The sequence below is a fragment of the Calliphora vicina genome, chromosome 3, assembly GCF_958450345.1.
Source record: "Calliphora vicina chromosome 3, idCalVici1.1, whole genome shotgun sequence".
NCBI classification, from domain to species: domain Eukaryota; kingdom Metazoa; phylum Arthropoda; class Insecta; order Diptera; family Calliphoridae; genus Calliphora; species Calliphora vicina.
In genome coordinates, this window is record NC_088782.1 from 79,991,235 (window position 1) to 80,018,561 (window position 27,327).

Genomic DNA, 27,327 nt, shown 5'->3' on the forward strand with positions numbered 1-27,327 from the left:
AATTGACTTACTATTTAGGAAACTTTATTTCAAATTTATAACTACAAATTTTAAAAATATAAACGTTACAAGATTTTATTGCTAAAGTATTTACTGGGAAGGAAAATGATCAGAACTATAATTTTTAAACTGAAAACAAAACTAATTTCCAAGCATTTAATATAAATTAGGAATAAATTAAAATTCGAAAGCAAACAGTGTGTTATTTTTTAAATTTTGTTAAATTTTTAATAGAAATGTAAAAATTTCCAATGGAACAATCTCCGAATGGACATTGATTAATATTTGTTAAAAGCGTATTTGGAATTAACATATTTGACTTATCTCAAGAATTCATTAAATTAGAAAAATTCACAAAAAAAGAGATTGCTAACTTTGCTTTAATACCCCTCATATATCCAATTCCTGGATAAATTAAAATCACAGCAAGTGAAAATTGTCCATTGACAATAAAGTGATCGTATTTGGTCCAAACATCCCAGAGTCCACTGTGACAAACATTTTTTATTCATCACAGTTTTACACAATTTCTCGTATTGAAATCATGAAAATTTATTTACACGTGTAATATTTTCTCGTATGTGTTATAGGCTTTTTACACTGAGCTTCATCTTTCATCTCTCATCAATTGGCAAGATGACACATCTTCCCATAAGAAATATACAGAGCAAAAAAGCTTCATCTTTCATCATCTTCACAAGATGTTCCTATCTCATTTTGTTCCAATCATCATCTTTCGATAATTTTAGTGTCATCACTAAAAAAAATGACATTTGTTTATATGTATAAAAAAATTAAACGTCACAAAATGAGCGGGACTGAACAAAGTAAGTAAATTTTTGAATATATATAAATTAATGAAATAAATATTTTAATAATATTTTATAGCAAAAAAAGCCCACGAATAGTTTGGTCAGTTACTGAGGAGAACATGCTGCTAGATCTATGGCAGGAAAATATAGAAAAATTAAGAGGTGCGAAAAAAAAATCCCATATTTTTCAACAAATGGCAGAAAAGTTCAAGGAAGCCGGCTTTTGTGGGAGCTGGAGCGATGTTAGAACCAAAGTGGACAACCTCACCCGCAAATATAAGTATAGAAATTGTATGCAACATTCATAACCAACATTTCATATAAACCTTTTTCCAGACAAGAAAAAAATAAAATTGTCCATAATAACATCAAGCAGATCTATATATTGTTTTAATAATTGATTTTGCTCTTCAAGTGCAATTATTAATCCGATAATTGAAGAATTTTCCATTTTATTTTTTTTTTCATTAATTATAAGCAGATTTTATGTATTTAAAATGAAAGATGAAAGATGAGAGATGATACAAGTGTAAACAACTTTTTTCATTTTCATCATCTTCCACTCATTCCTCTAAGATGACGCTTAGTGTAAAAAGGCTATAAGTGTAAAAACCCTATTAGATTCTTCGAACAATCGACTATTTCCTGAAAAAAGTCGAAATCAACTTTTTGGTCGGCAAAAAGTCGAACAATCGATTATGTTATCTCAAAAGTCGAATAGTCGATAAAGGTCGAAAATAGTCGATAAAGTCGATAAAAGTCGACTTTTTAGATTGTTAAAAAAATATTGCACTTGGATTTTTTGTAGTGTATGCTAATATATGTAAATAATAAATAAATGTTTATAAAATAAAGCATTTTTCTACACAAAATTCTTACAACATTTTTCTAACTATTATCGCCTTGATAAAATTCATTTTAATTGCTAAACATTACAAAAGGCGCATCAATAAATGTAGAAACCATGTATTTTTTACAAGAAATGGTAAAAAGTTGAAAAAAGTCGGAAATAGTCGAACAAAGTCGATTAACTAAAAAATCGAAAGTTCGAAAAGTCGACTTTTCATAAACTACCAAAAGTTCGAAAAGACGACTTTTAAAACACGGAAAAAGTCGAAAAGTCGACTTTTTGTTGCAACTATAGAACCCTAGTATATATGAAACCTATTTAAAAAAAGTAGGAGAGCTATATTCGACTGTGCCGAATCTTAAATACCCTTCACCAAATTATACTTTAAAATAAAAATTTAAAATATTTTTAGGTAAACAAAAATTAAATTTTATTTTTCCAATTTTTTTTTATCGAAATTGTTTTTTAATTTTTTTTTAAACATAGTGAAAAAACCAACTCGGGTTAAAAAATATTTTTTTTCGATTTTGACCCATTGTAGGTCAAACTTACTATGGTCTTATATATGTCGTTGTAAAGGTCTTTGAAATATCTATCGTTAGATATTCATATTGTCTATATTAATGACTTAGTAATAGAGATATAGGTCAAAAATATATCTCAGCCATTTGTGGACCGATTTCTTCGGAAAGTTGATTTCAACCCACTGACGGACATGGCTATATCGACTCCGCTATCTATAACGATCCAGAATATACTATATACTTTGTGGGGTCGCAAATGAAAAATGTAGAAAATACAAACGGAATGACAAACTTATATATACCCTTGCCACTCATGGTGAAGGGTATTATAATTTTCTTTAGAAAATCTTGTCTATAACTATATTTTCTGTGGAATAGGACATGTTGTGTATAACAATATTTTCTATAGAAAATCTTGTGTATAACTATATTTTCTGTTGAAAATCTTGAGTGTAACATTTTTCTCTAGGAAATAAAATAATTTTCTATAGAAAATCTTGTCTATAACTATATTTTCTGTAGAATAGGACATCTTGTGTATAACAATATTTTCTGTAGAAAATCTTGAGTATAACAATATTTTCTGTGGAAAATATAACAATATTTTCTTTAGAAAATCTAATATAATATAATTTTCCATCCCTGTATATAAGATTTAAAGAAAAGAAAATCTTAAAATAGGAGAACACATATGGAACCGTAACAGCAAATCCAATATAGAATCGTTTACATAATCTGTTGAAATTTCATAAAATTTTATAGAAATTGCAAACGGAATGACCAAGATGTATTAATTTACAGGTGAAGTCAATAAGTCAGCAGATTATTTTTTGTTCTATTTGTTTTCTGTTTTCTAACTGTCAAAGTTTATTTAATTATATATAAAATTATTTTCCGTTTTCTAACTGTCAAATCTTTTTTATTTAAATTGAAAATTGTTTTCGGTTAAATCGAAATTTTTAAAAAGTGAACATTTATAAATATTATTAAAAATAAAAATGCGTTGCTGTACTCTGTGCAAAAAACGGTTTGGAAAAGGTGATGGCACATTGTTTAGAATGCCAAAATATCAAGAAAAAAGAATATTGTGGAGCCAAATTTGCGGCAAAAACTTTTCGGCAACGGCACTTATATGTGAGGAACATTTCTTGCCTACCAGCATAATAAGATCTGGTAATAAAGTATTACATTTACCAAATGCTGATCCTTCTGTTCGGAAAGCTCAGGAGTTCAAAAATTTTGAAAACAAATCTCTATTTGCTGGGTAAGTACTTTACTGAATATATTAGTCATTAGATTCTTTATTAGAATTTTATATATTTTTAAAGAAGCATCGTACAACCAGAAGATCAAAACATGCCATATCCAACTGGAGGCGAAGATACCCATTGTTTTACTTGGTAAGAACTTTCAAAAACAGCAAAGCTCCCTGAAGAAAACTTCAAGCATCAAGACACACAAACTGAGTAAGTAAAAATACATATTTAGAATCGATTGAATCTCGTCCTTCCTTCCCTTGATATCTCTATGTAAATTGTTTTGTTTAAAAATATTTTCAAAGGCATCTACTAGACCTTTGGTCTACAATAGACTAGCCTATAGATTAGAGAATACTATAGACTATATACATAACTATAGAACTAGACATTAAACTAGACTATACGCTAGAGTAGAGACTAGACTATAGACAAGAATACAGACTAGACTATAGACTAGTCTATACGTTCTACAAAATATTATGTTAGTGCTTAGAAAATGTAAATATAAAATTGCCTAGTCCCTCAGATTTTGCCATTGGCGAAGATGGAAAAAACAATTGGATTCGCGCACTAGAATCCGAGAATAAAGACCTAAAGTTACAAATTGCACAGGCCAACTTGTCAGTTGAAGCCATGCGTAAAATATTTTCAGAAGGGCAAATAAGAAAAATTATGTCACCAGGGACAATTAATTGGAAATGGCCAGATATCTCAAACGCGATTGTTTTACATGCTTCTGGTCCGAGGGCATACAATCACCTCTACCAGAAGGGATTTCCGCTACCTTCCGTGTCTACTCTTCAATGTTGGTGCTCGAAAGTCAATGTGAGTGAGGCTGCTTCCATGACTTCTTCGGAAGTCATGGAAGCAGCCAGTCTTTTATGACTTTTAAGGTTTACACACAAATATGAAAAGAATTAAAATAGTGCAAATTTAAAAACCTTTGTCTTGAGTTACAAAACATTTATTTTGATAGATATCCCACTCGCATCCCACTAAGCGACCAAAAAGGTTTTAAAGGAAAAGACCTAAGCTTTCTTTTGAGAAAAAAAAATTAATAAAAAAAAGAGTCCATTTTGGAAAAAAAAGTCAAAAAGGTTTTTGATTTTTCAAAAAAAGTAAAAAATTGTATGTCTTGAGTTACAAAACATTTTTTTTATAGATATCCCACTCGCATCCCACTAAGCGACAAACGGGTGTTAAAGGAAAACACATAAGCTTTCTTCTGAGCAAAAAAAAAAATTAAAAAATGGCTCAATTTTTTTAAAAAAAGTCAACAAAGTTTTTGATTTTGCAAAAAAATTCAAAAATTTTAAATCTTGAGTTACAAAATATTTTTTTTGATAGATAGACATCCCACTAAGCGACCATATAGGTCGCTTAGGAAAAGGCCTAAGCTTTCTTAAAAAAAATAAAAAAATAAAAAGGGCCCATTTTGAAAAAAAAAGTCAAAAATATTTTTGATATAAAAAAAAAATCAAAAATATTTTATTAAATTTTTTTAATTTTTTTTTTTCGAAAGATTGCATAAATAGCTATCTAAACCAGAGTTTAAAATTACTACTATATTAGTCAAAAAATTGCAAAAAAATTCATAATTTTACATGAAAACTGCAACAAATATTTAACAAGATAATATTTCATTGTATACATACTAAAAATATAAATACTATTTTCCAATTCCATATATGCACAAGCTTCATGGTAGAAATATTTGTCGCAGTTTTTCCAAAAATATTTTGCCTTACAAAATATTTTACGTTGCAGCTAGAAGACAAAATGAAAATTTTTCATTTTTAAAACTTTTGCTGCCTAAATATATGTATATTTTTGGTTAGCAAAAACAAATGAAATTGCTTGTGTATAATATACAAAAAAATTACTACAAAAACATCATACATGCAAACAAATTGCAGCGTGAAAACCATAAACTGCAAACGATATGCGCAGTGAAAAATTCAAACAATGAAAATATGGAAGATGCTAAAAGTAGACTGCCAAACCATACGAAGTTGAAAATGTAAAATACGAAATTGTGCAAAGTAAAAAATGTTTAAAGCGAAAATGTTTATTTTTAAAATATTTCCGCCGCATATATGGTTTTGTTTTGCCGCATATAGTCATTGAGTAGAAAAATGTGAAAAAAACTATGAAGTTGATTTGGGTGTACAAAATAAAAAATTGTATTGAAATGTGTGTTAATAAAGAATTTTAGTGCAATAAAATAGCAGTTTTATTTTTTGAGATATGTAATTGTATGTATTGTGAAAGATAAATTAAATTAAATAAGATTCTGGACAAAGGATAGCTAGCGGAGGATATTATTATTGAATTTTTTGATTGATTGGCTTTTTTAATACGAATTCAAATGTATTCATGCTGGTGGTAATAGGAGTCCAGAAAAATTAGTAAGAAAAAAAATAATTTTGTATGTAAAGCGGTTAAAAAAGGATTATATTTTCAGGAACTTTCTTAAATTTCGTATCTCCTGTTATTTATAACCTCTTTGTATTCATTTGTAGTGATAAATTATTCTTGCTTTCATGCATGTGTCCTTCCATAATCTGGTTGTTGCATTTTCTATCCCTTTTTAACTCTTTTCCTTTCTTTTGTTGATGCTTACATTTTCTATCATTCCTCTTTATCCTTTTTTCTCCTGCTACAAAATCACTCACGATCACGATTGAACCTATTTATGTATTTGTTTATGATTTTTGCATAAATTGTTGTTGTATGTACACACATACAGCAATTTTATATCATAATTACCTACTTGTGTGTATAAGTTGATGTTGTTGCAGTTAATTTCCTTTTGCTCCTGTTGTAATTATACCTGTGCCTTTTTTGCATTATATCTTACACATAAAATTGATCTTCCACAATTATTTTCTATTTGCTTATTTTTTTGTTTGTTCTCCTGTTACAAATTTTACGAAATGAAACATTTGAACAACACTTTTTTAGATTTTATTCATAAAATGACTGATCCTGTTATTTATGGTATTTGGCTGTTGTTGTCACATTTTGTTGTTGCATTAAATATCTTTTTTTAACCGCTTTACATACAAAATTATTTTTTTTCTTACTAATTTTTCTGGACTCCTATTACCACCAGCATGAATACATTTGAATTCGTATTAAAAAAGCCAATCAATCAAAAAATTCAATAATAATATCCTCCGCTAGCTATCCTTTGTCCAGAATCTTATTTAATTTAATTTATCTTTCACAATACATACAATTACATACCTCAAAAAATAAAACTTCTATTTTATTGCACTAAAATTCTTTATTAACACACATTTCAATACAATTTTTTATTTTGTACACCCAAATCAACTTCATAGTTTTTTTCACATTTTTCTGCTCAATGACTATATGCGGCAAAACAAAACCATATATGCGGCGGAAATATTTTAAAAATAAACATTTTCGCTTTAAACATTTTTAACTTTGCACAATTTCGTATTTTACATTTTTCAACTTCGTATGGTTTGGCAGTCTACTTTTAGCGTCTTCCATATTTTCATTGTTTGAATTTTTCACTGCGCATATCGTTTGCAGTTTATGGTTTTCACGCTGCAATTTGTTTGCATGTATGATGTTTTTGTAGTAATTTTTTTGTATATTATACACAAGCAATTTCATTTGTTTTAGCTAACCAAAAATATACATATATTTAGGCAGCCAAAGTTTTAAAAATGAAAAATTTTCATTTTGTCTTCTAGCTGCAACGTAAAATATTTTGTAAGGCAAAATATTTTTGGAGAAACTGCGACAAATATTTCTACCATGAAGCTTGTGCATATATGGCATTGGTTTATAGTTTGTATATTTTCAGTATTTGTGCACATTAATATGAAAACGATTCATATTTATTGCGCAGTCGGTAGTCAAATGTAAAAAACGTTTAACTAATTTTAAACCCTGATCTAAACTATTTGGGACACATTTTGCTAAGAACAATAGGTAATAAGTTATATGGATAAAAAAACACCTGTTTGGCCAAAATGTCATATTTTGACCTCCTATAACTCAGAGAGTTCTTGACCGATCTTGTTGAAAAATGGTGTCCGAATTACTATCCAATAGAACTAACATTGGTGCAAATTTCATCGCGATCGGAAGACATCGATTTCAAAAGTTGGTTCACTTGACGTGAAATGCCCCATATATAAAACTATAGTTAAATATGAAATTTTGTCTTTCTATCATGATTGCAACCTGTGCCGACTTGCGATTTAGTTTTGTGGTGCATTTTCAGTTTTTGTAAAAATTTTGCCATTAAATAATTACTTTTGCAGTTTAATTTAAAAGAATCGATATGTGTACGTAATTGTCGTTCTAAAAGATATAAAACACAAAAATTGGTTAAAAAATGTTAAAGTTATTATAAAATCGCCAGGCCATTAACGCGTCTCAGGCCACTAGAACAAAAAACGTAGGAACAAAACAAGTAAGAGTGCTATATTCGGCTATGCCGAATCTTATATACCCTTCACCTTTGTTGTGGATGCATTATTATTTTTTATAATTAGTATATATGTATGCACATTGCCCACTTTCAGCGTACAGCATCCTAAATTTATCAAGAACATAAAAACCAACAACAGCGTCAAACGAAACAAAACACCAAAAGAAAAAACAAAAACAAAATACGCAAGGCAATGAAACCAATACACATCCAAACATACGTTTAATTGTATAAAAAACAACAACAACGCCAAAAGAAACAAAACACAAAAGAAAAACAAAATACTCAAAGCATGCACATCCAAACATACGATTTGTTGTTTTTTTGTCAAAAAAACCAACACACAACCAAACAAACGTTTAGTTGTATAAAAAACAACAACAACGCCAAAAGAAACAAAACACAAAAAAAACAAAATACGCAAAGCTTGCACATCCAAACATACGTTTTGTTGCTTTTTTGTCAAAGCATGCAATACATTGTGTTTTTTGATGAAATTTTCAGAGGTTGTCTCGGATTTTTGCTTATATCTCCGTTATTTATGGACGGATTTTGCTGATTTTAAATAACAAAATTCTTGAAAGTATGTCTGACAGAATTGTTGAAGATTTGGATCCCGGAGATATCTGGGGCCTTCAGAAAATTGATTTCAACAGACAGACAGACAGACAGACAGACGGACGGACATGGCTTAATCGACTCCGCTATCTATAAGGATCCAGAATATATATACTTTATAGGGTCGGAAATGAAAAATGTAGAAATTACAAACGGAATGACAAACTTATATATACCCTTCTCACGAAGCTGAAGGGTATAATAAACATATTTTGAGAAATTTTAAAATAAGAGCTAATTTTTACTTAAAATAACGCAGAGCAACAGGCTAGACCTTACGAAAAGCCTTTAGAGAAAGAATCTTGGCAAATTTTGGTGTACCGAAGATGTTAATAACCGACAACGGCTCCCAGTTCAGAAGCAAAATGTTCCGAGAATATCTTAAAGAGATTGGTGTTCATCACCAGTTGACTGCACCGTATACGCCCCAAGAGAACCCCACAGAGCGCGTAAATCGTACAGTTAAGACCATGATCGCATGATCAAAAGACATGGGACGAGGTACTTCCAGAGATACAATTGGCCATAAACACGGCAAAATCCGACACAACGCAGTATAGCGCCGCCTTTTTAGTTCAAGGAAGAGAACCGAGACTCCCCACCGCGCTGTATGATGAAGTCACACCAGGAACAGGTACTGCAGATCGCAACCCACAAGAAAGAGCAGATATGCTAAAACACATTTTTAGCCTAGTCAGGAAAAATTTAGTTAAAGCAGCCAAAGACCAAGCACGTTACTATAATCTGCGACGCAGAAAGTGGAACCCTAAGGTTGGAGAATTGGTATGGGTTAAGGAACACCATTTGTCCAACGCAGCCGAAAATTTTGCAGCTAAACTAGCTCCAAAGTTTGCAGGTCCATATCGCATCCGCCGGTTAGTATCTCCAGTCATTGTAGAAGTACGCAAAGATGGTGAAAAGAGCTCACGCACGGCTCACGTGAGTGAATTAAAAACGTACAATGGTCCGTCGGCCACAACCGAATAAGTTAATAAGAATGAATTATAATAATTAAAGAAAAAAAAATAAAAAAAAAGTGAAAAAAACAATAAAAATCAAAAAAAAAACCCTTAAAAAAAAGTAATAGAAAAATTATCAAACCCTTAAAAAAAAAACAATAAAAATATATAAAAAAAAAAATCGCTAAAAAAAAATGAATTATGAAAAAAAACGCTACATAGGCAACATGTTCGATGGTTCGATCGAACATAAGCTAAATGATCGAAGAGAAATATTACAACGCATACCCTTCACACATACTGATTACACTTCGAGACAGTTTATTACAAGCTGGGCATGAACGATCATGTCGCGGATAATAAATAAATAAAAAATCAAAACAACAACAAAACAAACGATTGGCAAGTAATAACAATACGCTAGTGTTTAAAAAAAATAATAAATAAACAACGGTGATCAACAACAACAGCGAATAAACAAAATAATGAGTTTAATAGAGAAAATATGTGATATTGGGTAAGAACTTGAAACAAATATAAACAGTGAATTTTAAGTAGAAAACAAGAAGGTAAAATTTTATAAAAAAAAAATATATAATACAATGAAGTTTATTGTGAATCGACCCTTTTGGACATGGATTGATGGATAAGTGAATGAAGAACGGTGCACATTTATAGTAAGTTCAGATGTAAATTTTTACGGGAATAAAGGAGGAAATGTGAGGACCTAAATTCTTGGAATTTAGACCCACATAAATTAATTTGTACAAAACTTAGGAATAAGCCAAATAAAGAAACTATTATTGTTTTATTGGGCAGATGATGGATGACATCCATCATAGTGGGGCGGATTACATCCGCCAATATTTGGGTTTAATTAACTTTCAGAGATCCGGAGGACGATGGGGTAAAGGAGGTCATACGAGCCGTACAGTCAGGGGCAGGTGGTGGGTACAATACTGGCTGAGAAAATCAACAACAGAGTGTCTACAGTAGAATATCAACAGCAGAGAGGAGTCAACAGAGAGAGAAGTCAACAGAGAGAAGTCAACAGAGAGGAGTCACAGAGAGGAGTCAAGAGAGGGTAGTCAAGAGAGAGAGAAGATATTCAGACGTATTAAAGAGGACACAAGACAAAGAAAGAAGTAGCCAAGAAATACAACAAACACAATATATACCAGCAATACAACACACACAGGCAGTCCGCATCACAAACAAATAGAGTAACACACACAGAGGATCAAACAACTGAGATGAATTTTGTTACAACCGCTACCGGTTCAAACCTTTTTTACTGCATTAGCTACAAAGCTACAATAGTTGTAGAAAACAGTAATATGTATTTAAACTAATGTAACAGAGCAATCGATCTCTTTTGTGTTGCACAAGTGAACGGGTAAGACGTGACAAGCCGGTAAGATAAAGAATAAACAAGTTACAGAGCAGTGCTAGGGAGTAATAAAATTCGGATTTGGTAACACCGATCCTTTGTATAATGAGAACAGGGCGCTGGTTTACAATCAGCAAAACAAGGCGGATTACATCCTACCTTACCCAAAACAGATTTACATCCGTGGAGGGAGGAGATTAGGGCACTGGCTCAGGGCAAGAGTGGTAGATATTTTTCTTGGAAGTAACACTCGGAAAAATCAGGGACGAGTGTAGATTCTAGAATATTTTGAGAGTAGGAACTAGTGGACAGGAGTGATAGGGCATCGGTACGTGTGCAACAGCAAATTGTTCTCAATAAAGAATCATTTGTGGCTCAATAAATATAATTAAGAAAAAATAACAAAATAAACTGAAGTGAGAAAATAAACAAAGAAAGTGTGTTTAAAGTTTTATGTTAAGGACCCTGGACTAGGCTGAGCGCTACCCCAGCTTCAAACCCGGAGTAACCGGAGGTTCCATACAATGTATGCCTTCCAAAATCATTTTTGTAAGGCAATAATTTTAGGATGCAATTAATGTAGCAGTAGAAGATGCAGTAATCATATTTATTGCTTCCAAATCCGAAATATTTTTTGCTGGAGAGTTCGTTTGAGAGCTCTGTGGGTGATTTATTTGTCAGATATTCTCACTGTGTCGTGATGGGTGATTTCAACACGAATTTATTTTGTCCAATTGATTCACTTTTGGTCCGTTCTATGTGTTGCGATACAAATTATCACGTTGGTTGCGATACGACTACATTAATAGACTTTTTCCTCTTTAGTAGCACAATTTCTTTCGGTATATCGCACAGTGGGAGAAAACCCTAATTTAGTGGAACTAAATTCGTATCTTCTAAATGCTTGGCCAAATTAATTTCATTTATATGGAAATATTGCAGGCAAGGAGGTAAGCTAATAAAGTAATACAAAATGGGTACTGCTACTTCAGTAGAATGAGCGGGAGAGGCTGCTAAACTACACTACCTCGGAAGAAATTCTATACTATTTTCAATTGTAAGAAATTATTTTAATATATCTTTCAAAAAATTTAAATTATATAAGTAATTTTATTTATAGCAAGTAACTATTTAAATCTATAGATTTTGGACATTTACCCTATTGCCGGCATAGGTCGAAATATTCATATAAAATTAAACTTTTTTTAGTTTTATTAAGTTTATTTTTAAAAATTAACAATTATTAGTTATGACATGATTTTATTTCATTATTATAAATAATTTAGATATAATTAAACAATGAAATAAAGAGTAATTAAGATAACTAATACTTGTTACAATTTTGTGAATTTTTAATATGAGATTTTTAAAATTTATTTAAATTAGTCGACTTCAGAGTCTGATGAATCACTAGGAAGTAATGGATCCAACAAAAGTCGAAAATTATAAGAAAGAAACGTACATAATTATGTCTTTACAATTGAAAGAAAATTTTTTATTTAGCAATTAATTTTTATTAGACACCAAAAAGCTTAAGATACTTGCATGAGTACATTATATAAGAACAAATAACAATAAAGTATGTACATTACGGTGGGTCGATTTTTTTGACGAAAAAAAACCAAGAAACGATAGGTCTAAAATCAAATCTTATTTTGCGCATTTCGTCTTTTATCCAATGATATTTCAGTATTTTTTTATTTGATAAAAGGCGAAATACGCAAATGTTATATTTTTAATCTAAATAAAGCAGTACCATATTTAAAAGGACTCATAATTTTAAGGCAAATTTGGTATATGGGCATTTGTTTTTAGCAACTTGTAAGTAGTTAGAATTACATAAATTTCATTTTTATATAATGTAATTATCAATAACACTTCTTATATACAATCTTAAAAAAATAAGGAACAAATTTAGTACGAGATTTTACATAGTCCCAACCATAATAATTTCTTAAAAATATTATATAAATTCACCTCGCACTTTTTCGCCATATGTAGTCTGTAATATGGCCTTGATATTGGTAAAAAAATTAGGACTGCATCTCACAGCATTAGTAACTGACAACCTTCCGAAAATTCAAAAAGTAAAAAAAATTAAATTCTATAAGAATATGGCCATTGGTTATCACAAATAGCGGAAAATATATTTTTATTTTTCTGATTTACCAAGCCTCATATTCGATCTACATAAAAAAAAATAAAAATACAACTTAAAGAAAACCTTGTACTATCCAGCTTAATAACAACTTTGAAACCAATTCTTCATAAACAAATTTTTGGAAATATTTTTTACATTTAAATAGTTGTCAATACCAAAACACTGAAGTTATTAATAAATGTTAAATATTTTTAAGTACAGCAACAACTATAGATTGAAACTACATAACAATAAATCAAATGCAATGTCCAGGAGTATCTCGGCATTCTCTAATTTTTATGGCTGTTGACATTCCAAATCCATTTTGTCCAAATTTGTATCATACCCAGATTATAGGGCAGTAGCAGTTAAGGATTTGGAGTCTGCTAGTTACGACTGTGATTTCAGTGGCATGTACTTGACCAATGATGTTAATTTGCAACTCTCGATTTTTATGTCGAACATAAAAACCTTGCATGCTTTAGTTCCGATGGTTCGACGCTGGGTATGTTTGAATACGGATGATTGGTTCAATGATAGGGAAATTTGCTATCATATTTCATTAAGAGATTTCTGTGATCAGGAGGCGTGCTCACGAACAAATTTTTCAAGATTGTAGTCCGGATAATATGTGGCTCTTCTTAAAAAAATGGCTGTCTTGAGTCTAGGGAACATTTATCGTTGTCTGACCCAGATGGTGTGAATGATTATTTTGCAGCTTGCCAAATACAAGATGTTAGATGTTATGATGACTACATAGATATTCTGTCTGTTAGAGGATTTTCCTTCTCAGGTATTGGTCCTGATGTGTTGTATCAAGCATTTCTCAGAATTAAATCGAATGCTATTGGACATGATGCCATGCCATTAAAATTTTTAAGGATTATTTTTTCGTTCATTTCATCACACCTGCTTCATCTTGTGAACACAATAATCACTACGTCATCTTTCCCTTGTAACTGGAAAATAGCTAGAGTTGTACCCATCATTAAGAAAGCTAGTAGCTTTTATTAACCATATAAGGCCCTTAAGGGCTCGGTTATGTAAATGAAGAATTAATAAAAAAATTTAATAGAATAGAATGACATGACGTTACCATATGTCAAGTTTTCCCTTTTTTGCAAGGTTTTTGAGATGCAAAAAGTTTTATTTTTTAAAAAAAAAGTTTTTTTTGGAAAATTGTAAATTTATGATATCAATAAGTTGAACCGTTTATTTCAAAATGATGTTCCCAAATTCATTTACTAAATATGGTAATTGATTTATTTAGGAGCTGAAGTATCTCCACCGCTAAATTCACATAAATTATCTCAGTCTAATTATATATACGAATTGGGTTTTGTAATTTTAGTATGTATGTAGTTAAAAAAAGTTTTTTTGTTGAAAAAAAAGTTTTTTTTTTAGAAATAAAAAGTTTTCTTCAAAAAATTTATGGCAACACTGATGATATCTGAAATTGTTTGACACAATTTGTAATGTACTCAGCAAGACGCTAGGTCAGGGATGGCAAAATTGGTACAATTGTACTTTTTTTGGTACAATTTGATCTTAAAAAGTACAATGGTATACCAATGACTCATTCGGTACAATTTGAAAATTTATTTCAGAGTTAATATATCAAAACCAATTTACGAATTTATGTTCTCTATCAATTATACCAAAATACTAACAATAAACTTTTTAAAATTATACTTATGAGTTTTTGAAATAAAGTAAAAATAGCGTAATTTGACTAGTCTTGTCACACTCGTAATTTTAAGTGTTTTTCAAACCAAAAAGTATTAACCAAATTTAAGCCAGTATTTTCTGTTGAATATGAATATCCATAGAATTTGTATTTCTTAATTTTTCTGCTGTGGCTAAAAAATGTTAGATGGGTGACAAAAAATCGATAATTTAAACTACGATGCTTCATTATCAACTGAATATATCGCACACCCAGTTCAAAAGTGACACAACTCAAAATTAATTTGTCGGGTTATATAAACCCGAAAATTAATTTTACGCTTAAACTATGCACAATACACTTGTTTATCTATACAAAAGATATCAGTGTATTCTGTTGTTGTTAACTGTGGCTAAAAAAACACTAATGTCTTTCATTATGTTTCAATTGGTGTATATTTATTTTCGATTTCTAAAAATTAAAATTTCGAGTTGTGTCACTTTTGAACTGGGTATGCGATATGTTGCTAGAACCAAACGAATGAATGGATGTAATGGAATCGATCCAAATTTATTCATTACAACTTTTCATTTGTTCATTGTAACTTCAAAAAATCCCGAAATTTCACTGGAATTTCAAAAAAATATTACCGGGAAAAATGTTTCCGTGGAGGAACCCTAGTTTTGATACAATTACAGTCGGAAAAGTACAATTTCTGTTGCTGATTGGTACAATTTTTAAATTCTATTTGCCATCCCTGCGCTAGGTCGTCTTCCAAGTTTTTTTTTTGCAGTCTGACTGCGAATTAGCCCATTCAGATCGGTCCAAAATAAGGATTTTTTGTGATTTCGGTCGAAATGAATTAAAATAAGAAATTTCCCATACATTGTGGTTACTTCCAAATTAAGTTAATTTCGTGAGAGCAGGAACAAATTACAAGTTATTTTGTGCATATAATTATGACAGCTATCAACATCAAAAAAAAAATTAGTAAAATGCAAGCTGTTTCGACGATCTTGATTTATGCCATAATTTTAAACTACGTAACTATTAATTTTGAAACATTTCTCAAATATAAATTTTTTTTTGGTTTCTGTAGTTTTTAATAATAAATTTGCTGGGAAAAATATTTTATGATTGGCAACGCTGCGAATAATTAGATTCTATTTGGCAACACATGTAAATGTGTGTGTCAAATATAATTTTTTTGCATTGAAATAAATTTGTTGTATTTTGTCTGCATTTTTGTATTGCTTTTTTAATAATATAATAATTTCATATGTAGCAATTGTGTGTCTACTAAAACAATTGAAATATTAAGGCAAACATATACTCGATTAGTGTTTGTGTTTAAATTAACTTAGGATAAAATTATCCTAGTGACAATCACATATATAACAAATCTCTCGTATACATAAAATATATAAATACATATACATACATTTATAATATTTAAAAAAAACATTAAATACAAATCAATTGCATTATTTATTAATAATTGTACATTTTAATAATGGTTAAGTGCGTGTGTATACTTGTGAACAAACAGTGAGCTATTCGAAATATAACAACGTTGAGAATTTGGAGTTCAGTGTTCATAAAAGGAGTGGTACGTGTGTAATTATTCCATAAAAAATGTCTGCGAATTCTTTGGGTGGTGCTGATATGTCTCTTCCCTCTGAGATCAGGGAGAAGTTGGCTGAACTTGATTTGGAATTATCAGAAGGTAACAAAATTTCATGCAAAATATAATTATTCGTCTTTATTTGAAGTTTAGAAAACTCGAATGCTTAAAATATCAAATATTAATTGACATGATTTTTATTGATATACCTACATTTTTATAAACTCAGGATTTTTATTGCTAAGTAATACATTTATATTTTGGCCTCAATGACTTTGCATTGCTATACTGAATAAATAAATATGCACACAATTTAAAAGGTCTAGTAAATAAGTTTCTTAATTTGACGTATCTTATTCACAAATTTGGTTTAGCAACAACATTATTTTAATGACTGGGCTTCTCCCGGGCTAAATGGTTTTTAATTCTGGATATATGACAACCGGCATTGCCTACAAAGTTACCAACAAAGAAACAAAATGTAACATCAGTGTGAAAAAAAGAATATTGGTAAACAAATTAGACAAATTGTTTATCTTAAAGGCTGTCACTATTATTTGTGTTTCAGGTTCTTAGACAAATAAGTAAATTAGTTTTCTTGCTCTTTTTGTCTTATAAGTTATACAGTAATAAAAATTGCCATTTTTCATGTATAGGGGAAAAAAACGCCTTCGTCCGACCAAACACCTGCTATTAGTAGCTTTGCGACATATCTCGAAGATATGCCCGGCCGAAAGTCAGTTACTCGGGAAAAAGGTGAAAAATTAAAAAAAAAAATATTTGACATGAAAACATTTTTTGAAAAAAATTTTATCGAAGAAATTGATACATGACGTCATTCAATACCTTATTATAATTTCAAGCCATCTAGATTTCTGTCCATGAAAAACATAAATTATTGTTTTTAAGTTATGCTATTGATTACTTACATACGTCCTTGTTATAAATTCTCGATATTACTTATAAAATCACATATTTGAATTAGAAAAATGGTTAAAACAATGGAAAATTAAAGTCAACGAGCAAAAATGTACACACATAACATTTACATTGCGTAGAGAATCATGCCCTCCTATTCATATCAATAACCAAACAATAATTCAACAATCGGAAGTGATATACCTCGGAATACATCTCGATCGTCGCCTTACATGGAAAAGTCATATAGATGCAAAGTTGAGTCAAATGAAATTGAAATCAATTCAAATTAATTGGCTAATTGGCAGAAACTCTACGCTTAGTTTAGATTGTAAACTTCTACTTCATAACATGATCATAAAACCGATATGGTGTTATGGCATACAGTTATGGGGCACGGCCTCAGCGTCAAATGTAGAAAAGATCCAAAGACGCCAAAACAAGTTTCTAAGAATGATCACAGTTACCCTCTGGTATATAAAAAATGCGAATATATACAAAGATCTAAACGTGCCCCTTGTAAAAACTGAGATCGCGAAGAATGCAGAAAAATATTTAAAAAAGCTTGAAATTCACCCAAACCCATTGGCCCGCAACATATTAGTTAACCGTGGCCACACTCGATTAAGAAGGAGGGATACAGTAGACCTAATCTAGAAGAATGAATGCCAGTTTAACCAAAACAACCATGAATACAAAATTGTTCGTCCGGCACTGGCTGGACTTATTAAATAATAATTATTATATATAAGATTTGTACCACTTATTGTTAGTTCATTAAATAATGAAGATAAAATAAATATATGAAAATGAAAAAAAAGGGAAAACTATCAATGGTGCAAACTAGATTTTATCCTCACAAATCTGTTACTTTATTTACTTGGCCGTATGTTGATAGATACCCGGAAAATTATTCCCCCTAAGTTCTGTTTTTTTCTGAAGGTTTTTGCGTAAATAAAAATAATGGCGTCCTTTTTTTTTTTGGAAAATTTTCACTCCTTGTGGTAATTCAAGGAACCTAAAGACGCGGATTTTGAGCACATTTTTCTGTAGAGCAAAAACGGTTGAATATATTGCAAATCAGATTTTACCAATGGATTCTGCATCAAAAATTAATATAATTGATGTTTTTTGAATCCTTAAAAATAGTTCCACAAACCCACTACAGGGGGCGCAAATCTCATAAAGATTGTATACAGACGTCGCGTCGAATAGTTCCGCGGTAGTCTAAATATTATCTTTAGCAAATTATTTTGGGATACATTTTTCAAGTCGAAATTTCTCAAATCCCAAGATTATTTCAGATATCCCACTAATACTGTTCCAACAAGTACCTCTTGGACCACCACATCTATATAGAGTAATATACGAACCTTTCACACAATTCCAAAAATGGTCACAAATTCTCTCCAGAAAATTTTTCAAAAAAATACTATTTTTCAAATCAAATTTTCTCAAATCCCAAGATTATTTCAGATATCCCACTATAACAGTTCCAACAAGTGCCCCTTGCACCAACACTTCCATATAGTTGTCGCTGGCTGCGACCTGAGCCTATATGTTGAGAAAAAGTGCGATTAGTTCGTAAACAAATATGAACAAAAGGGAATACAAAACAATATATAAAATCCTAACGGACAAATGAACCAAACAACAATGATCATACAATTGGTAAATAAGACAATTTAAGTAAACATTAAGGTAGCTCACAAACAATAAATATAAACAAACCAAAATAATTCAAAATTAATAAAAATAAAAATCGTAATAAATTTAAATAAATAAATATATGAGCCATTGGCGACAATAGTATAGTATGCGAACCATTCACCCAGTTTCCAAATGGTCACAAATCATCTCGAGTTTTTTTTTTTTCAAAAAACTTAATTTTCTCAAATCCCAGTATTATTTCAGATATCTCACTATAACAGTTGCAACAAGTGCTCATTGCACCAACATTTCTATATTTATTTATGATGACTGTTAAGTGCTTAACAGTGCTATGTTGACTGTAAAATGATCAATGTTAAAAAATGTGGTTTTTGTCTGTGCTAGTTAAATTCGAATTTAACTTCACACACATGATAATTTGTACAAATTATCACTGGAAGTTACTGGATTCTGTTCGTTTACTTTTAAAAACTTGTAACGAGAGAGCAAGAGAGTGTTAAAAATGACAGTTCATAGATAGAGAACATGATATTTTTTACTGGACATTTTTTGTGCAGTAAAAAATATCAACATAAAATATGTTTAAAACATATGGTTGCAATTATAAACAAAACTAAAGAGTTGAAAATTAATACAATTTACAAGTCTGTAAAGAAAAGAAGTAAAATAACACAAAACAAACGTTTTGAATTGATTTATAATGAAATACAACTTATTATAACAAATTGTTGTTCGCGTACTTTTTTTTGTTGTAATTTTTCAGATTGAGACTAATTTATTTTTACTCTCTAAAATAAAGTTACTGGATATTTTTTACTGGAAAGAACGCGAACACACCTAAGTTATTTTGCAGTTTAACACCAGTTTTCATTGTATTCAGACGTGTTTACATTAAACATACTTTGAGCATTCCGTTTTTCTTTTTATCGCCGCGTTTTTTTTTACTTTTAATTTCTTTTAGAAAAGTTCTTATAGTAAAATAATCTAATCGTTTAAACAATGGAGTCCTCCTCGGGAGGAAACTTTTACTCGATCTTAGATCCGGATCCGCTACCCAAACGAAAAATAATAATGTAACAATACATTTGATTTTCCTAAAATGGGTGACAAAATAAATAACAAAAAACAATGCCCAAAATATATAGTTATAAAAAGTAAAATAGCAGACAAACCAATTCAAAACTTTAACATATTTTTGGTATCCAAAGCGTTAGAATCGGTAACAACAGATCCTGTACAAAATATTAGTTTCACTAGAGATGGAAATCTATTAATACTCACACAAAATGAAATGCAAGCAAATAAATTTTTAAAAACTGTGTATTTGCCCGGATTATGTGCAGTTGAAAGCTTTTTACATCCCTCATTAAATATTATAAAAGGTGTGGTATTTTCTCCATCCCTAAGAGACTTATCGGAACAAGAAATTAAAGACGGATTAAAAAACCAAGGAGTTGTTGATTGCAGGAAGATCACCAAATTTCAAGAAGGCAAAATATTAAACACACCTCTTCACATCCTACACTTCAATCAATATTGTCTACCAAAAGAAATTGGATTTCTAATGTGTAAAGTGGAACCATTTATTCCAAGCCCAATTCAATGTAAAAATTGTTTTAAGTTAGGACATACTAAAAAGTTTTGCAAAAGCAATTCGATATGCGAAGTCTGCTCTTCATCTATTCACGACCCTGAACTATGCACTAAAGTGCAATGTGTTAATTACACACATCCACAACGATCCAACAACAAGAAATGTCCCGTTTTTCAACATCTTCAAAACATTTTAAAATACAAAACAATAAATAAATGCACTTATAATGAAGCGACAACAAAAATACCACCAATGACTACACTTGAAATTCGATCAGAAGATCTCGATAAAGCAATCGAAGAAAGAAAAAAAGAACAAATATGCAAAAAAATAACAATATTAACAACCAACCTACCACCAACAACACAACAACAACAAATAATACCACATCAAACCATAAACCACCTAAAGATCAAATAAATTAACTACAACAAACAGTCACACCGACAACTCAAACCTAAATTTATCAACAAACTCAAACAATATAAAAACGCCAAATAACATAAATACCTCAAGAGATTCAAATATCTCAACACACTCAAGAGATTCAGAAATAAGCACTTTATCTCAAGATACGCCTGTAAGAATTACTAACAGACGTTACACTATTGATGGAAGAGACGAAATGGAGTAATAAGCTTATTGTAGTTGCACCCTTACTACAAATATGTCAAAATTAAATATTATACAATGGAATATTAAAGGATACTTTAATCTATATATATAAAAGAGTAACGTTACTGACTGACTGAATGACTGACTGATTCATCATCGCACAGCCCAAACGACTGAAGCTAGAATCATGAAATTTTAACTGTGGGTTCCTCCCTCCCCAAAACGATCCACTAATAAGGGATTTTTGAAAATTCGAACGTTTAGGGGGTAAAAAAGGGTAAAAACGGGTAAATTCGGTAACCTTATATCTTCAAAACTAATAAAGATACAAAAAAACTTAAAATTGCATGTTACTCCATTAAAAAAATAAGGTTTCGTACTTTTTCGAAATTCGAACCTTTTAGGGGTAGAAAATTGGTAAAAACTGTATTTTGTTACTTTTTTTGGCAACCTATGTATCTTTTAAACCAATAAACATAGAAACAAAATTTAAATCGTATTCTTTACTTATCAAAAAATATAAGTTTGGTACTTTTTTGAAATTCGAACTCTTAAGGGATAAAAATTGTGTTTATTTTTGGTACTTTTTCATAAAATATGTTTTCTATAAATTGACATAGACATACGAATATTTTACTATGAGATCCCACCACGATACAGAAATTTATTTGAATAAAATTTTACCACCGCAATAAAAAAGGTACCAATAAGGGGATAAAATCAGGAAAATACATTTTATTGCAAATTATTAAGCCTGGATTCATGGAAAAATTAAATAAAAAGGTTGTTATTTGGAACTCGAGTGCCAAGGTGTATTTTAGGCCAAATCCGGGTAAACAGTTTGGTACTTTTTTTAAAACATATTTATTCTTGGACACATTAACACATATTTTAATTGTTTGAGACATTTCTGTAGCATAAACAATTTTTTGCAAAATGGAATATTTTTAAATTTCAAACTTGAGGGGTGTTCATGGAGGAAAAGGGAAATTGGTACTTTTCTCCTAATGGTACTTTTTTAATATTTTAAAATCTTTCACTTATCGACATTAAAGTTAGCTGATATGTATTTGAGTGAAGTTAGTGTTAGAAATAGGGGATTATATTTAGGTACCAAAATGTGAGAACTGAACTATAGGTACTTTTTTATTCTTCTAATGGTACTTTTTGAATTTTCTATAACAATGGACTTAGAAACATGTTCCTAAGTGCGTGAGAATTCTAGGGGTACTTTTTCTTTATTCGAATTGTACTTTTTTTAATTTCTTCACCAATGAACTTAGAAACATGAAATAAAGCTTATATGGACCCGAGTAAGTGGGAAATCACAAGTGACTGCTTTTTGGTAAGTTTTCTATATTCTAATATAGAAACCGGGTTTCTGATAACTTATTAAATATTAAGTGTTATAGAAACAAAATTAGTTGATAATATAGGAAATGCTATACAAATTTTAAATTCAAACTTGACGGGTTATGGTTTAGGAAATGCGAATTCACAAGTGATAATCAATGGTACTATTTCTTTATTGCAATTTTATAATAATAAACCTAAAAACTTAAAATTAGGCACACATGATTCTGAATGAATTTGAATTCACAAAAGGTGACTTTAGTTGTAACATTCTTTTGCATTTTCTATAATAATGGACCCAGAAATATGAAATTAGAAATTTACAATTAGGTTCACAATGGGAGACTATTTCTTTCCGGTCAGTTAGTAACTACATAGATTTACAGCTTATTTTAAATGAGCATAATCCACATTTTGTTTCATTACAAGAAACCCACTGTTCAGTAAGCACGACTCCAATTCCTCCAAACAAATTTTGTTGCTATTTCCAAAATGATGCATCAAATATTACGTCAAAAAGCGGACTAGGAGTCCTAATCCGCTATCATATTCCACATAAACACATTACCAATACATCAAAATTACTCAACATCGCAATTGAAATTACATTGAATATAAAAGTTACAATAACATCTGTATATATACCACATAATGAAACCTTTTCTCTACAGGACTTTAATGATATCTTTAACAACATACAAACTCCAATAATTTTAGTAGGAGATGTAAACAGCTGGAATGTAATAGGGGGATCACATACAAATAATAACCGCGGATCTATTATTGAACATTCTCTCAACCAAAATAATATATGTATTACACCGTCCGACAAATAGAGAAAAAATTCGTTAGACACGAACCGGATGATATACGTCTGAAACTATAAATTTAATGGAGAAAAACTGTGTTTTCAGTTTTTCATTTCGTGATCTTGTGTCCTTTTTTAAGGACTTCAAAGTTTCAAAGAAGTACATTTTTCAAAAAATGTTTCAAAATACTCCTGCTATTCCAACAATGACAAATTGTATGTCAAAAGAACAAGAAGAGTTGTAAAATATTTTGTATTATCTTTATTTTATCCTGTAAGGATCAAAAGATGTCAAAAATGTCCTTTAAAATTTTTATCCTTTAATATCCTTTAAGATTGCCAATAAATTCCTTTTAAAAAAATAGTGCGTTAAAGACCCAAATATTCTATACTAAATGTCAAAATTTCATCCTTTATATATCAAATTAAAATATAAAAAAAAAATTTATTAGTATACAAAAAAGTTTTATTAAGAAAAGTGAATGTTTTTAAACTACACCACCATAGTGGGGGAGGTATAGTGGGTTAGGGCTGTTGTTTGCAACATACAAAAATATTGTCCCAACACCCACCTTAAAGTATACCAATCTGCTCAGGATCACTTTCTGAGTCGACTAATAGTAGGGTCACACATGACAAATATTTGACGAAAAAGACGTAACCACTAAATAAAATATATTTGAATTCTTTTATTTATTTCAAAAACTTATATTACTTACCCCCATTAACACGAAGCCTGGTTATTCCTTAACTAATAGTTATACAGTCGGTTAAAATTATTTTTGTATGAAAACTGTCAGTATAACAATTAGTTAACACATAACCAGACTTCGTGTTACTGGGGGTTAGGATGATTCAAAACCAAAAATTTAGTTTTAATTTATTTGATGCTGTTTGATCTTACAAAACAATTGTAACAGTAAACACGTCAAACAAATTTGTGCTAAAAAAGTGGTTACGCTTTTTTGAGCAAATATTTGCCATGTGTGACCCTACCTTAAGCGATGTCTGTCCGTCCATCCATGTAAACCTTGTAATCAAACTACAGGTCGCAGGTTTAAAGATAATTCCACAAAATTTGGCACAAACCTTTATATTACCCCAAGGACAAAGGCTATTGAATTTGGTTAGAATCAGTCCATTATTTATCCCAGCCCCAATACAATTGGCTTATTTGAAAATAGTTAAGCTCTCATAAATATCTTAATTATAAACATATTCAAACCAAATTCATCACAATTAAGTTTTATATAAGCCGAACTCTCACGACCAAATTTCGTGACAATCGGTCAACAATATTCCATAGCTCCCATATAAGCAACATACTCGAAAATGTCATTAATCTTATATATAAATAGGCCACACGTTTTTTTGTGGTACACTTTTTTTTTTTTTTTTAACGTTTTATTGATTTATTGAATCTGTCTATTTTGACCTTACAATAAGTATTTAAATCTTATAACTAAAATTAAAACTATTTGCTCTTCAGCAAGAGAGCCATTATGGTAAACTGTCACTCATCTTAGCGGGGTGGTAGATCTGCTCTACGGAGCCTGGATCGGGTTTGGGTCTGCACAAGTTGTCTTGCAAGCGTATTGGGATGGTTTCGCAGCTTCACAATATATTTCTCACGGACTTTCTCGAACTCTTCCTTTACCAATGTCACTTCTAAGTCTCTGTGGATGTTTTCATTTCTTATGTACCATGGTGCTCCCGTCATGGTCCTAAGAATTTTAGATTGGGCCCTCTGTATAAGATCAATACTGGTGTTGCTAGCCATTCCCCATAATTGAATTCCATATGTCCAAATTGGTTTTAAAACGGTCTTATACAGGATGACTTTATATTCAAGGCTTAATTTTGATTGGTCACTGATTAACCAATGAAAGCTAGAGGCTTTTAACTTCATGTGAAGTCTCTTGGTTTCTATGTGTCGGCGCCAAGTAAGCCGTCTATCTAGATGAATACCAAGGTAGGTGACATAATCAGACTGCGGTATATTAATGTTGTTGAGTGTGACAGGTGGGCAATTTCCTCTCCTTAGAGCGAACGTAACATGTTTACTTTTCAGCTCATTTACCTTTATTCGCCAGTTTTTCAACCATGACTCCACACGTACGAGGTAATTCTGTAGTTGACTAGATGCCATGAGTGGGTTTTCGTCTGAGCTAATAATGGCGGTATCATCAGCAAATGTTGAAATTGTTAGTTTATCGCACGTAGGGAGGTCGGAGGTGTAAATCAAATATAGCGTAGGTCCTAGTACACTTCCCTGTGGAACGCCAGCTCCAATCTTGCATTCTCTCGTCAAATAATCATTGTACTTAACTCTGAAAAGTCTATTCGATAAATAAGACTCCAGCAATTTATGAGTACATAGTGGTAGTAAACATTTGATTTTATGTATTAGACCCTTATGCCATACCTTGTCAAAAGCCTGAGCAACGTCTAAAAAGATGGCAGAACAATATTTCTTTAATTCAAAAGATTTTCGAATCTCTCCAGTTAAACGATTGACCTGTTCAATGGTGCCATGATGTTCACGGAAACCAAATTGGTGTACTGGGATAATGTTTCCATCATTCAAAAAAGGTATTATCTTTTCCTGGAATATTTTTTCGAATAACTTCGACAAACAAGGGAGTAGGCTAATAGGTCTATAAGAAGATGGCAGGGTTAAATCTTTACCCGGTTTAGGTATCATTATTATTTGAGAAATTTTCCAATTTTTTGGATAAATTCCTAGTTTCAAGATCGCATTAAACAATATAGATATCACAATTATTGCCACATTTGGTAGGTTCTTAATCATTGATGGCGTTATTAAATCATATCCCGGTGATTTTTTCAAGTCTAATTTATTTTTAATTACTCTATTAACATCCTCAGGACTAATATCGAATTGGGCTGCATTAGCCATTGTTGAGGCTGGCAGTTCTTCTAGTTCAAACTCATTTGCCGTGGAGTTGGGTTGAAATACTTCACTTAAATGTTCAGCAAATACTGAGGCTTTTTCTATAGCACTTCGTGCCCAGGTTCCGTCAGCTTTTCTTAAAGCGCTTTGTGCCTCTACCGGTGGCTTAATGTTCCTCATTGCCTTCCAAAGAGAGAAATTTGTGTATTTTGTACTCGTCAAACTTTTAATATATTTTTCGTTTATGCGATCCTCCTCTAAATGAAGGGCTCTTTTCAGTTTTCGTACTGCTGCGGACAGTCTCTGCTTTGCAGCAGGTGATCTATTATGTTGCCATTCTCTTCTGAGTCTTCTCTTTTCGAGAAGAAGTCTTTCAATATCCGAACTTGAAATAGGCGTATTAGTTTTTGGAGGGATCTGGCACCTAGAGTGTTCCAGAGCCGAAACAATCAATGACGTGAAGTCATTAACGGTCCTATCTATGTCTTCCTCACACTGTAAATTAGGATTTGTGTGGATATGACTGCTGATATATTTCCTATATTTTAGCCAATTTGTCTTAAAATACAAAGAGTCCTTAGGAAATCTTGGGGTGTTGGGTCTCTCACAATAATTAATAATTACAGGAGAGTGGTCAGAAGATAGATCATATGATATTTCTGTGGATATTGCATTCCGAATAATATTTCTGCATATGGCGAAGTCTATTAGATCAGGAATTTTTCTAGGATCAGTTGGCCAATAAGTTGGGTGTCCAGGAGACACAAAATCTAAGCAATTTTTGCGATCAACTAGAGCTTTATACAGCTGTCTACCTCTGGGATTTACCAATCGCGAACCCCAATATGTATGTTTGGCATTGTAGTCTCCACATGCCAGAAACCGATCTCCTAGTGTTATAAAGAATTCTTCAAATTTTTCCTTGGTCATCGAAAAACGTGGTGGGCAATATATAGAGCTCAGAGTTAGGTCTCCAGCTGGGTATTCAAGCGAATAGATGTTGCTTGCATATAATCCTTTGAAAACGCTTCTAGGGCATAGTGTCTCAATCGGTTTCTAATTATGATACCGGTACCGCCATGTGCCTTACCATCCGGATGGTTTGTGTAATAAAATGAGTATCCTGATATATTAAAGT

At 31.0% G+C, this 27,327-nt stretch overlaps 1 protein-coding gene across 2 annotated transcripts in view; it reads left to right on the plus strand.

The window, feature by feature from the left end:
- The first annotated feature begins 16,041 nt into the window (after positions 1–16,041).
- DIP2 (disco-interacting protein 2) overlaps positions 16,042–27,327 on the plus strand; it is a 282,433-nt gene continuing 271,147 nt past the window's right edge. Inside the window, exon 1 of one of the 2 annotated variants that reach the window (XM_065505424.1) lies at positions 16,042–16,418. In XM_065505424.1, coding sequence (XP_065361496.1) covers positions 16,328–16,418 — 91 coding nt within the window. In that variant the 5' untranslated portion in view covers positions 16,042–16,327. The remainder of the gene's footprint in view (positions 16,419–27,327) is intronic. The other variant, XM_065505422.1, reaches the window with a different exon arrangement.